Here is a 12,616-nt window from a genome sequence, read left to right as displayed (position 1 = left end):
TTCATTTGTTAGAGAGCTGCTGCACGAGTGTCACAGAATCACAGAATGGTAGGTGTTGGAAGGGACCCCTGGAGATCATCTAGTCCCACCCCCCTGCTAAAGCAGGGTCACCTACAGCAGGTTGGACAGAATTGCGTCCAGGCAGATTTTGAATATCTCCAGAGAAGGAGACTCCACAACCTCTCTGGGCAGCCTGTGCCAGTGCTCCGCCACCCTCAAAGTAAAGTTTTTCCTCATGTTCAGATGGAATTTCCTGTGTTCTCGTTTGTGCCTGTTGCCCCTTGTCCTGTCGCCAGGCACCACTGAAAAGAGTCTGGCCCCATCCTCTTGACCCCTACCCTTTTATAAGATCCTCTCTCAGTCTTCTTCAGGCTAAATAGACCCAGGCTTGTCAGCTTTTTCTCATAATAGAGAAGCTCCAGTTCCCTGGTCATCTTTGTAGCCCTCTGCTGGACTCTCTCCAGCAGTTCCTTGTGTGTCTTGAACTGGGGAGCCCAGAACTGGACATGGTACACCAGATGTGGCCTCACCAGGGCAGAGTAGAGGGGGAGGATTACCTCCCTCAATGTACTGGCTACACTTTTTGATGCCCCCAGGATGCCATCGGCCTTCTAGGACACAAGGGCACATTGCTGGCTCACGGTCAACTTATCCACCAGGACTCCCAGGTCCCTCTCTGCAGAGCTGCTTTCCTTGCAGGTCAACCCCTAACACGTATCGGTGCATGGGGTTATTCCTCCCTAGGTGCAGGACCCTACGCTTGCCCTGAAAACTTCATTAGGTTCCTCTACGCCCCACTCTCCAGCCTGTCCAGGTCTTGCTGAATGGTGGCACAGCCTTCTGGCGTGTCAGCCACTCCTTCCTAAGCTTACATACGAGGATGTTTTGGGAGACAGTGCCAAAAGCCTCGCTGAAGTCGAGGTAGATAACATCCACTGCTCTCCCCTCATCCACCCAGCCAGTCATGCCGTCGTAGAAGGCTATCAGATTGGTCAAGCATGGTTTCCCCTTAGTGAGTCCATGTTGACTACTCCCGATAATCTTCTTTTCCTCCATGTGCTTAGAGATGACATCCAGAACGAGCTGGTGTGCAACTTCAGAATATTGTGCTTGAAAGGGGAGGTAAGTGCTTTGAAAGGGTTGGTTTTTTTTAAAATATGATCTTGAGGTGGAGAGAAAAGGATTCAAAACAGCGCCAATATTTACCGGCCAGACTAATGCCATCACCCAGAATGCCTTGATGTGAAATAAGATATTCTGTCTTCTGGAAATAGTCCCCTCTGCACATCTAAACCTACATTTTCTGTTGTTTGTACTCTTTGAGTATATGTTTCTTGTATATTCTATTTATTTTGTCCAAAAAGGAACAAAATTCATGTCTGCCTATTTAAACCTAGTTTGAAAGCATCATTGTGCTTTTGCTTCTTCTTAAAATGTTTCTAGGGCTGTTCAGATAACCTGCTTGAGCATCTCTGAGGAAAACGGAGATTTGTTCTAAATGAAACACTTTGTCCTCAGAAGTTTAAAATACCTCAAGTATATTTTCTTAATTTTTTAAAAGAAAAAAATAGCGATGAAAATGATTAGTTAAAACTTTTGCTTTCGAAAAGGAATTTTTATGCAAGCATTTTCCATGTCTCTTCACATGTGGATAATCTACAAAGTCTTGTTCTCCCCAAGCCATCAGATTGGTTTCAAGAATTAGGGATTTCAACAAAGATGCTGTATACCCGTGGGACAAGGTGGTTGATGCTAGTGCTCATAAAGGTACTTTCTGGGTAAAAAATACCAACGTAAGAATTGGAAGATTCCTTACAGGAGAGCAAAGTTCACTTATTAATAGAAGTTGTCTCATCCACCTAACGTAATGTATCTCAGCTGGGTGATAAGATTTTCCTGGAAAACATGATAAATGTCAACGAATCGGCATAGAGACTGTGGAGATTTCTGTGACCCCCTCAGGGCACATTCTGTTGTTGGTGCTCAGAGATGGGGAGTACCTGCTGCTGTGCTGGCTGGCTGGGTGGCTGGGAGACGGCTCTGGCTGGCCACCACGGGCACCTGCCAGGCAGCGTGTCCCTCTGCTCCGCTCCCGAGCAGGTCGCCCAGCCTCTCTCCTCTCCAACCAACTGGTCTGCAAACATGGGATGTTTACGCCACTGGTCCTTTTCCCGGTTTGGGGACCCAGCCAGCAGCAGGGCTGGAAGGGATGGCGTACCGGGGAAGAGTAATGCTAGAGGACTGCAAGGAAAAAAAACCAACAAACAAGACCTTGTGGTGAGCTAAAATCCTTACCTGGCCCATTTATTCGCTTGTGGCGAGGGCTCCTTTTCAGTGTCCTGTTGCGGCATCCATAAATCCACTATGTGTAACCAACAACTTATTTAGCAGATTCAATAGCCAATTTGTTAGAGGGAGCTGCACTTGTCATCTCACTGAGCTGAGCCCACCTCTGTAGGCACAGGACAGTTACCTGGTTTTGTTTTGATTCGTGGAGTCTATCGCTTGTGTTCACTTTACTCTTTGTACATTCTGAGTTGATAAATTGCTCCTTTGGAGTGCGGTTAGATAAACTTTGACTTGTTTTGCTTTTTCTCCCTTTGCTGCGCAGAGATTGCTGACATATCAAATGTATACATTTCATTTAGTGTGACTGAAGTGACCAAAGCCTCAAAAACCTTCCCCCAAAACTCCAACCTCAAACCATCAAATTTCTTCACAAGAAGAGACCACAGTATTTGCAGCAGTGCCTGCAACTTTCCAGATATTCAGGGAGAGAGAGATTATGCCCACAGAGCTCATAGTTTAGGGAAAGTTTTTTTTTAGTTAGCAAAGGGAAACAGAGCATTTGGAATCGCTGGGATTCCATTAGGTGTTTACATTGGCTTTTGTAAATAATGCGTGGGAGTGTTTCTGTTCCCAGCAGTGAGCTTTGGGCAGCAGAAGCAGTGAGGGGAGATGGAAATGCACGTCAGAGGAGACGGTCCAGGCCAAATATTCCAATGCACGTGTGCCTAAGAGTTAATGTTCCCTGTGCTCTGCGTAAGTGGATCAGGTGAAAAGAGATTAAGCTCAGAGGAAGGACAATTGCATTGTTGGGTTTTTTTTTGCTTGTTTGGGTTGGGTTTTTTTTTTTGTTTCCTTTAAACTACCTTATTTACACAAGAGGAGTTGCCATTATCTGAATATTTAGCTGAAGGCTTTTAGAAAGCCCGTTGCCCAGCACTAAAAAGGTCTTGGGGTTCTTAAGGCCACGTGTCCCCAGGCTGGCCTCTGAAATTCAGCAAGGTGTAACACAGCAGAAGACATCCTCTGCAGCATGGGAATTTTGCCTTGGAGCGTTTCTGCCTGGACAAGACAGGCGCTGTGTACCCGCAGGGTTCTAGTGGCCCCACTGCAGGTTCCAGCGAGGCGAGACCCGTGTGTGAGAGCATCGCGGCGTGACAGGCTCCCCGGGCACACACACGGAACTCTGCGGGATCTTGTATCAAGTCTACAGCTCCCTGCGGCCTCAGCTTTCACGCCTCTTAATCACCCTTGATTTCTTCATTAAACTTGATACAGTATTTAACTTCTTAATCTATAACTTCTACGAAACTGAGCTTCTAGTAAGTGGTTTACTACTCTGTCAAATGTTTTCTTGAAATACGTTATACTGATGAGCTGAAATAGTCCAGCTTTGCTTTTATTTAAGCAGCACTTCTGATTAATTAATAATCTCTATGAATATGGTAATTGCAGTCGTATTGCCAGAGAGAGAGATTCATTTGCATCGAGGCTGAAGCTGAAAACTTTTCTGCCAAGTGCGCTTCGATCTTCCAGCAGAGTAAGTTGAGAACGTGTCGGTAACATCCAGCGTACACGGGCCAGCCGATGCTGCCGCCAGCGCCTTTATTGCGGGGAACACATCCATTTACCTCTGAGTGAGCAGGTCCAGAGTTCGGGGCCTGGGGACAGGACAGCAAGAGCAGGTTCAGAGTTTAGGGTCTGGGGACGGACAGCTTGTTCACACATCAGAAAAACTGTTAAAAATGATAGGAAATCTTCATATCCTTAAGCGGCACTTCTGCTGTACGTTTCCTGTCCTTGAAGAGTTTTTCTTCCCATGAAGACACAGTTTGACTTCTTGGATCTCGTCTCTTGCCGTGTTTCGGGCACGACTGTTGCTGCTCGGTGCCAGTTGTTGTTCTTCTCTGTCCATTTGAAAACACAGCTCTTCCTCTTTTCTTCTTTCGCATTTGGGATCTTACAATGACGTTTTCACCAAAGCTGTCTAACTCGTTATGTTTAAATTTAGACCTATTACTGCTACTTCTTGGAATAATCTTTGGGCTGATTTTGGCTACACATTCTCTTATCAGGCCTGCATAGTATTTGCCACCTTATAGAAGAAATAACTATTGCCTACTTAGTCATTGCTCGTAGCATTCTGGAGAACAGAAAATGGCAGAAAACAAGTGTGTTAATGCGTGTAGAAAACCAGAGAAGTTCTGAATCTCCGTGGTTATTACCCATGAGGTTCAGCTTCAAGCCTCGCCGTGGCCATGTGCCCAAGGGACCACGTGGGAGAGAAAGGCCGTGCTTTTGTGGTGCCGCGTCTCTGGCTGATGGGACTACGCAAGGGAAAGCACTGGAACACGCTGGTTGTGCCCGCTCTCTCCGCAGAGCAGTCGGGCACACCTGCATGCTGCTGTGGGTTTCCTTCGCTGCACATCAGTTGGCCTGGATGTAAAAGTACTAAAACGAAAAATAAAAAAGCCACAAAATACTCGACTTTTTCCTGTAGACTCGTACTGATAGGAGTTACAGTTACAGTCCTGCCTGGCTTCGAACCTCGTCCGCAGGTCACCCTGGTAAAAGCTGAACTCCTCCACGGCAAAAGCGCAGATATCTTTGAGACGTTCGGTATCCAGCGGCTCTTCAGCCCATCCTGACTTGAAGAAGCAGTGGCAGATATCGGGAGTGGGGGGGATCTCTTACCTGTCTCCATTTTTATATGGGGCCATGAAAACAAATTCTGGAGAACGTTCTTTCTAGCGGCGGCTGCTCTACGCTTTGGGTGGCCCTTTTCATACGTGTTTCTCCCTCTCTTTGAACTGGTTCTCACTTCTGACGTTGCTTTACTGCTCTGGGGGTTTATCTTTTCTTTTTTTTCCTCTTGTCCTTGCTAGTGTGTCATGCCGCTTTTTTCACCTGAAGAACACATCTCAGTTTAGATCATTTGAAAGGTTTAATGCAATTAAATAACTTCCTTTCAGGATGAGAATGCCAATTAAGACAAGGAAGGAAGATGTTGCATAATTATTAGTTTAAAACCATTGTGGAGAAAAAAAGTTTAAGCCTTAAGCCTTACGGAAAGAAATACGTTGCATTAGCTGACTACTTAGACTACAGGGTGAGAACAAGAGGCAGCTACGTACGGCCAGGTAGACTTTTTCTCAAATTAAATTTATGGTAGCAAAGCACTCTGGTATAATTCGCCAGACTTTTCATTTATTTGTTTATTGACGTTTGCTGAATTCTTTAGAGAGCACTGGAGAAGAGAATACCATAAATTTCTTTCTTCAGTCATATTTACTTTAATTACTTCCGTTGTGGCTTATTCTATTGATTTAAGAGTAAAAATGCCCTTTTCCTCCCCAGTGATTTTGTAAAATTGTGTTTTGCCTGTGACACTGCAACTAGCTTTGCAATCCGGAGCTGAATGGATGAAACTATTTTCTAAGGGAAAGGGAGTATTGTTTGCTTTGTGTTTAACTGAGCTTGATAAATTTATACACATATATACACCGATATGTAAAAAAATATGTATATAGAGCACGGTTAAACCAGAGATTTCTAATACAGACTGTGGCATCAGGGCCTGTAATGGCTGTATTAACGTGAAATACATAAGTTGCTACTTATTTTTGTATAAACTTAGATCCTGAATAGTTTTAGAAGTCAAGCTTTTTAAAGCTAACTGTGTTTAAAAAATGATTTAAAAAATACTACAGCATGCAGAGTGAGTATGGTTCGGTTTTGTCCTTGATATCAAAATCACGTATGTTGACCTGCCTGTTTGTTCTTATCCTCCCGCAAAAGCCAGTTCTTTCTGGGGATCTCTCAGCACCAGGAAACATTTCACTGGTTTCAGTGGTACCTTCCCAGTCTGCAGTGTCACCCGCTGCCAGCGGCCAGTTTCTCCCCCCACCCCTGGCCAGGAACCACTGTCAGACTTTCAAAACAGCAGAGTGGTTTTAGTACTTCTCGGTCTTAACCACACATCTTCTTTGCTTATGCTCAAGCCCTGGAAGTTCCCACTGACTTTCTGTGCCAGAGCACGGTTTGTGTGGGGAACAGGCTGTGGGATAACATTTGACGTGACATTCCTGCGTGTTACCTGCTGTAGCCGCGCTCGTAAACGTAGAGAAAGTGATACTGAGGGCTTCTTACTTTTGAATAGCGACTCATTCAAAGAGAATCTGGTAATTAAGTCTGTTTCCTGATTCCTTTTGAATAAAATTCTGATTTATTAATAATTGTAGCTGAAGTGTTTCTCTAAAACAATCAGAATGAGAGGTTTGCACTATAGGAAGGCTGAATTTAAAATACTGATTATTCTTTGTCTATTCATAATCTAATGCGTATTTAAAGAAGTCACCCCATAAAAGGAAAACATTTTTCAAGCCACTTCAACAATGAATTTTCATAAAAATCAACATGGAAAATAAACATTTTTGAAATGTATCTTCACTCGAGTAAATTTTGACTCATTGTAAATATTTCCAGCAGAGAACTTTAAACTTTAGGAAAGAAACAAATTTGGGAGAGAGTCTTTATGCTGTCCTCACCTCTTCTCCAAAAGGCTCATGTGAGGCAACAAACCAAATAAACTAAACCCCAGAGCTCGTACAGCCATTGGCACGTGTGCTGTGCAAAAAACAAGAGATGTCTGAAATCATATGGGCTGTGATTGAATGTTCTACAAACATGTCCCATATTTGGTGTATTTATGCACAAGGCATCTGATTTCAGCCACCTTTGGGAGCAGTTTTAACACAGTCCTACCTGCGTCGCACTCAGCTGTGCTTTGTGTCAGCTGCATTACGTTCTTTGTAATGCTAAAATTTGCCATCAAAACTGTACTGGTATGTGCAAGAATTTGACTCTGGCATGGAAGAATAGTTAAGAGTTGGACCTGCTCTTCAGGCTGAAAGTCAACGAAGATGGGTTCTGGGTGGCCTCGGGCACCTTGGCCACAAGAACCACTTGTTTCTTAAATCATTCTTTTCTGGTGCTCCCTCATTCTTTCGACGTCTTAGAAACAAAATTCAGTTGGAAATTATATTCAGGATAGCTACAGGGAGTGAAACATGGCTCTTACAATGTTGCTGTGTATTTCTATTTATTGCTTTTGTTTAGTATCCTTTTGCTAAATCTGCTTGATCTCTCTGTGTCTTTTTGTGCAGGTTACAAAAGTACGATCTCTTGCAGCCCTTAGGATAGGAACAAGGTAAAGATCAGCAGAAGACCTGGGGTCTGCCAAGGCCTGCTCTTGCGCTTCTGTAAATCTGGACAGTTTACAGCGCTTTAAATTAGGTGCTGCCTGGTCCATGAAGAATTTTCGGGAAGGACCAGGAAGTGCCGTTATGACATTTCGCTAATGTTTGGTTCTCTCATGGTCTCTCTCCAAATCTTTCCTTTGTTGTCTTTTCCCAGGAGAAAATTTGCTTTTAAAAGTATTTAAGCTGTTGTTCTTCCCAGAAAAAAAAAAACAACCAACAAACAAACCAACAAACAAAACCCAGGAAATAATGCTACTATGTTAATCTTTAACATGTAACGGGACGTGTCAGAGTGAACGGTGATGTGACCCTTCAAAGTGCTCGGGGATCTTGTAGGCTTTGCCCACACAATCATGTCTTGTGGGAAGCCTGACTCTATATCCAGCCTGGCTGAACTGAAACAAGAGTAGATACTTTCCAAGTTTTATTGGTTTTCTACACTATTTCTAACAGCCTTGATGAGACATGAATAGCGTCAGATAATTTTCTAATGTAAACCTCCTGATTTAATATGTCTGTACATACATTTCCAGTGTAAGCACCCGTTGCTACTTGCCTTTTTGTACGCTATTAGGATGTGCATACTGTGTATACGTAACTGCCTTGAATTGTGCACCCTGCACAAAAGCCTGAATAAATGGGGTTCAATGTTCATCTGAAGAATCACTATTCATTTGATGATCGGTGTTGCTTATTGCTAGACTGTACCATTTTTTTTTTCATTTCTCTGAAAATTTTAATTCATTTTGTGGTGCCAATCCAAAGTGGAGTTTCCAGGTATACGTCTTGCGCTGTGAACAGATAAGCCAAGGGAGGCTGGATTTGCAAAGGATGGATCGCTCTTGAAGGAAAAGATGGGAGCTGGTAACTGAGTAGAGGACACCTGGATTATTCTGGAATTCAGCTAGCATCATAGAATTCATCATAGAATGGTTAGAGTTGGAAGGGACCTTAAAGATCATCTAGTTCCAACCCCCCTGCCATGGGCAGGAACACCTTCCACTAGACCAGGTTGCTCAAAGCCCCATCCAGCCTGGCCTTGAACACCTCCAGGGATGGGGTATCCATAGCTTCTCTGGGCAACCTGTTCCAGTGCCTCACCACCTTCAGAGTGAAAAATTTCTTCCTAATATCTATTCTAAACCTACCCTCTTCCAGTTTGAAGCCATTACCCCTCGTCCTATCACTGTATGTCCTGGGAGCATACCAAATCTTGGAAACATTTGTTCTCCTCTCCCTGCCTTCCTGCACCACGGCCTCCCGCATTGGGAACCGTGCAGGTATACCCATCAGAGGACTTAGATCTGAAACAGGGGCTGTCAAAGCCTTACAGCACGTATCTGAAATCGTTAGCTGATAACTGCCCAATGAGGGAACTGCCTCACACTCTGCAAGCCTCCCGTTGAACCGGGACGCTGCCCCGGCGCTTGCTGATCTGCTTCCTGTAGGTAGCCCCAACCGCCAGCGTGGCCGGTGGAGGGGGGGACTGTGTGCAGGTCGTACTCTGCCCTGGCAGGGTTTGGGGACATGTCCCACACCCCTCAGGACTGCAGGTGGGCAGGGCGGGCTGTGGGTCACCACCAGCGTCCTGCCGAAAGGCCTGCAGAGCCAGGGGGCTGCTCAGAAGGAAGCCTCCCCCCACCTCTAACTGGTGGTGGGTTACACCAGGGCACCACCAGTTGAAGCAAGACCCTGGCTAAGCTCTTGGAGGGCAAGGTTGGGGTTCAGGACACCAAGAGGAACATAAAATCCAGAGCTGTGGGATTTCAGGGGGTACTTTGCACGCCTAGGCCAGCACCAGCGCCGTGGGACAGGCTTGCCCAGCGCTCAGGTCATTCTTTTCAAAATCGTTTCTGCAGCATCTCTCACCCTGGGTGACCCATCTGGGGGGGTTAGAGATGTTCCTGGTGCTCAGGGGAACCAAGGCAGGGTGGCCTCTGTGAATTTTATCTTTATCGAGATTTGAAGGTGTTTCTGCAATAACTGCAACATGACGCTGCCTTCTCCAAGATGGTGTTTACTTCAGGCTTTTAACAGTAAAAGGTAATAAGACTCTTTCGTGCAGATACATCTGCAGTACAACACCAAAATGTTCCTAAAGCTTTTGTTTACTGTTGCGCTGCCTTTGCTGATGTCTGCCTGCGATGCTTTTTGGCTTCTGTTGTCAGCGTTGAAGTTCTCCGGTGGATGTTCTGCGGAGGGGGAATTGCGCAAGATGAAGGGCGATGTACCTCAGCAGCCACATTTAAAAATAGAAACCTGCAGGAAAGTGATTTTGACGTAATGAAAGCTTTGGGCTCTTTCTCACTGCTGATGGTAGCTTTGTTCAAAATGCAGCTGCTCTGATGCAGCTGTAACAGATCAGATCGTCTGCTCGTTAGCTGGAACGTGAAGGTTCACTCCGTGAATGGGTGGCAGGTCCCTGCCAGTGGCTGCTGGAGGACCCAGCCTGGGGACATCATCTCCTCTCATGGTTTGGGCTGGACCGGCCACTGAGGTGAGTGACAGATGCTCTCCCCCACCTCTCCCTTCAAGGAGAGGAGAGAGAGAGAGAAAGAGACTTACGAGTTCAGAAGAAACTAAACTACTTTCATGAAACTATTAATAATAAAAAGAAAATAATGAAATATATACAAAACCGTATCAAGCTCCCAGGATGTCAATCATGTCCACGGCAGCAGCTGCTCTGTGTGAGCCTTGATGGCTGAAAATTGTCATGGTCTTCCATGTGGGGTGACAATCGTGGGAAGACCACATGAGGTTTCCCAGTCACCTGGGGGGAGGCAGGATTTTGCTCTGGTGAGGAGGATGTTGTTGTTGAAACAGCGGATTGGTATTTACTGTGGGTAAAGGTTTGTCTGAAGTATTGTTTTAGCAGAGTTGTATGACGAATGATGCTGTCCTGCAGGGAAGGGAAGTGTGAAGGGCTGGAGCACCTCTCCTATGAGGAGAGGCTGAGAGAGTTGGGGCTGTTCAGCCTGGAGAAGAGAAGGCTCCGGGGAGATCTCATTGCGGCCTTCCAGCACCTAAAGGGGGCCTACAGGGAATATGGGGAGGGACTCAGGGAGTGTAGTGATAGGACAAGGAGTAATCGCTCCAAACTGGAAGAGGGTAGATTTAGATTAGACATTAGGAAGAAATTTTTCACTCTGAGGGTGGTGATACACTGGAACAAGTTGCCCAGAGAAGCTGTGGATACCCCATCCCTGGAGGTGTTCAAGGCCAGGCTGGATGGGGCTTTGAGCGACCTGCTCTAGTGGGAGGTGTCCCTGCCCATGGCAGGGGGGTTGGAACGAGCTGATCTTTAAGGTCGCTTCCAACCTAAACCATTCTATGATTCTATGATGAATTCAATCATGCCTGTGAATACTCGGCATGAAGAGCAGAGCCTGCTCTGTACAGGGGAAAGGAACTTGATCACCATTTGGAAATGGTGTTTTCCTTCCTTGTCCCCCTCACCTTTTTCCTCCGTGCAATTTCCACACTTGGTGGCTGGCCAGCGGCTTTGCTGGTCCTTGTGGAAGTTCATCATGGGTCTTTCCTCTGATTTCACCAGTGGTCTGAGTATTTGTGGCCACAGAAGGGTCAGGCGTACACGCAGTGGCTGGGGCGCAGACACCCCGGCTCTCGGGGCTCGGCCGCCTTGCTGCCCCCACTGCAGAGGGCAATATCCTAAACCTACATACATTTGGGGTTTTTTTTCCCCGTTTTTTTTGTCATGGCTTGACTGAAGTTCTGCTGTTGCTTTGCTTTCCACCGTTGATGTGTGCCGGCACATCAGTGAATGAAAGCCTGCACGCCTCCCCAGCCCCGGCAGCCTCCTACGGCCACGCTTGCTGGCCCTCAGCGGAGGGGTGGTAGCCCACTCAATTAGTTTTAAATGTCAAAAGAACAGGGTGGGGTGAACAAGCTAAATTTCATTAAAAGCCTGATTAGCAGAGAGTAGCAGCCCGATTTCCTGGCAGCACGTGGCACACCAACCCTTTCCATTTTTATCACGCTGACATTTTCCATTCTCTGAAATAATGCTTTAGAGGCAGCCTGTGCCAACCGCCAGCAGCTCTGCTGCCTCCTGCCTGCGCGGAGTTTCAGCACGAATTCAATCGCTTTGTCGCAGAAGGAGCCGAGGGAAACTCATTTCATCTTGTGTAAAAATAAATCAATAAACAAACATAACATCATCCCTCTCTGCAGTTCCTGGAGCATCTGCCTCTCTTCGGCTGTGGTGACTCTGACGAGACCAGGGCAGAGCCTCAGCCTGCAAACGTGGGGACAGGTTAGGGCTGAGGGCCACCGTGGGCTGCGCCACCCCAAAAAAACATTTAACTGTGGCCCAGCCCCAGCAGGTCGGTGGTTACGGCCCCTCTGCAAATATGTGGCTCATCCCAGAGCCACCAAGAGCCGCTGGAGCAGCGAGAGGGGCTGCCGTGGGCTGTGAGATGGCTGCAGCAGGGGAGCAGGTAGCAAAACACACCGCCCGAGAAGGGCAGTTTTGCTACTGAATTCAGTTCTTCTTTTTACCCCCAAAGGTAAAAAAAAAAAGAGCATTTCTATTCCTCAAACTGGCAAAATATAAATGAAATCCCGGTTTGTGCGTGCCTTAAAGCTTTGTACGGGTGGATGCAACCCGAATTCCTTCTCCCTGCCTCCTGAGCATCCCTGGCGGGAGCCCAGTGCAGTGTCCCCCTTTCCAGGCTGCTTCCCAAGGGGTGGCGTGTCAGGTCACCCCCCGCCACCGCCGCAGCTCCGGTTCCAGCGTGCAATGGGGGAGCTCGGTAAGGCGAGCCTGGCCGGCGTCAGGGACCTGCCTGGCACACGCCTATCACCCGCTCCTTATCCCCCCACGCTCCTCTTGCTTACACTTCACCCACCTCATGTAAATTAATAGCGGTGTTTAATTTCCATTGTACCTGCCTGCTGTTCTTGGCAAGTTCAGCTGGAGGGGCCGGGGAGAGGGGAGCGGGGAGGAGAAGAGAAAAAAGCCTAACCCTTTCTATGGAGGCCATTAAACAGAGGGACGCCGGGAACATCTTCTGCACACCTGCCACAGGGTGCTCACATGTACGTCC

The 12,616-nt window shown here is 46.7% G+C and overlaps 1 protein-coding gene across 1 annotated transcript in view; it reads left to right on the top strand.

Annotated features, from left to right (window-relative positions):
• RDX (radixin) overlaps positions 1-7,750 on the top strand; it is a 42,286-nt gene extending 34,536 nt beyond the window's left edge. Inside the window, exon 14 of the mRNA XM_009886903.1 lies at positions 7,452-7,750. Coding sequence (XP_009885205.1) covers positions 7,452-7,488 — 37 coding nt within the window. The 3' untranslated portion in view covers positions 7,489-7,750. The remainder of the gene's footprint in view (positions 1-7,451) is intronic.
• The last annotated feature ends 4,866 nt before the right edge of the window (positions 7,751-12,616 follow it).

This window comes from Charadrius vociferus, unplaced genomic scaffold (assembly GCF_000708025.1).
Source record: "Charadrius vociferus isolate BGI_N301 unplaced genomic scaffold, ASM70802v2 scaffold736, whole genome shotgun sequence".
Taxonomy (NCBI): domain Eukaryota; kingdom Metazoa; phylum Chordata; class Aves; order Charadriiformes; family Charadriidae; genus Charadrius; species Charadrius vociferus.
The sequence above is the reverse complement of the archived record's forward strand: the minus strand, read 5'-3'. Positions and strand labels throughout refer to the sequence as shown.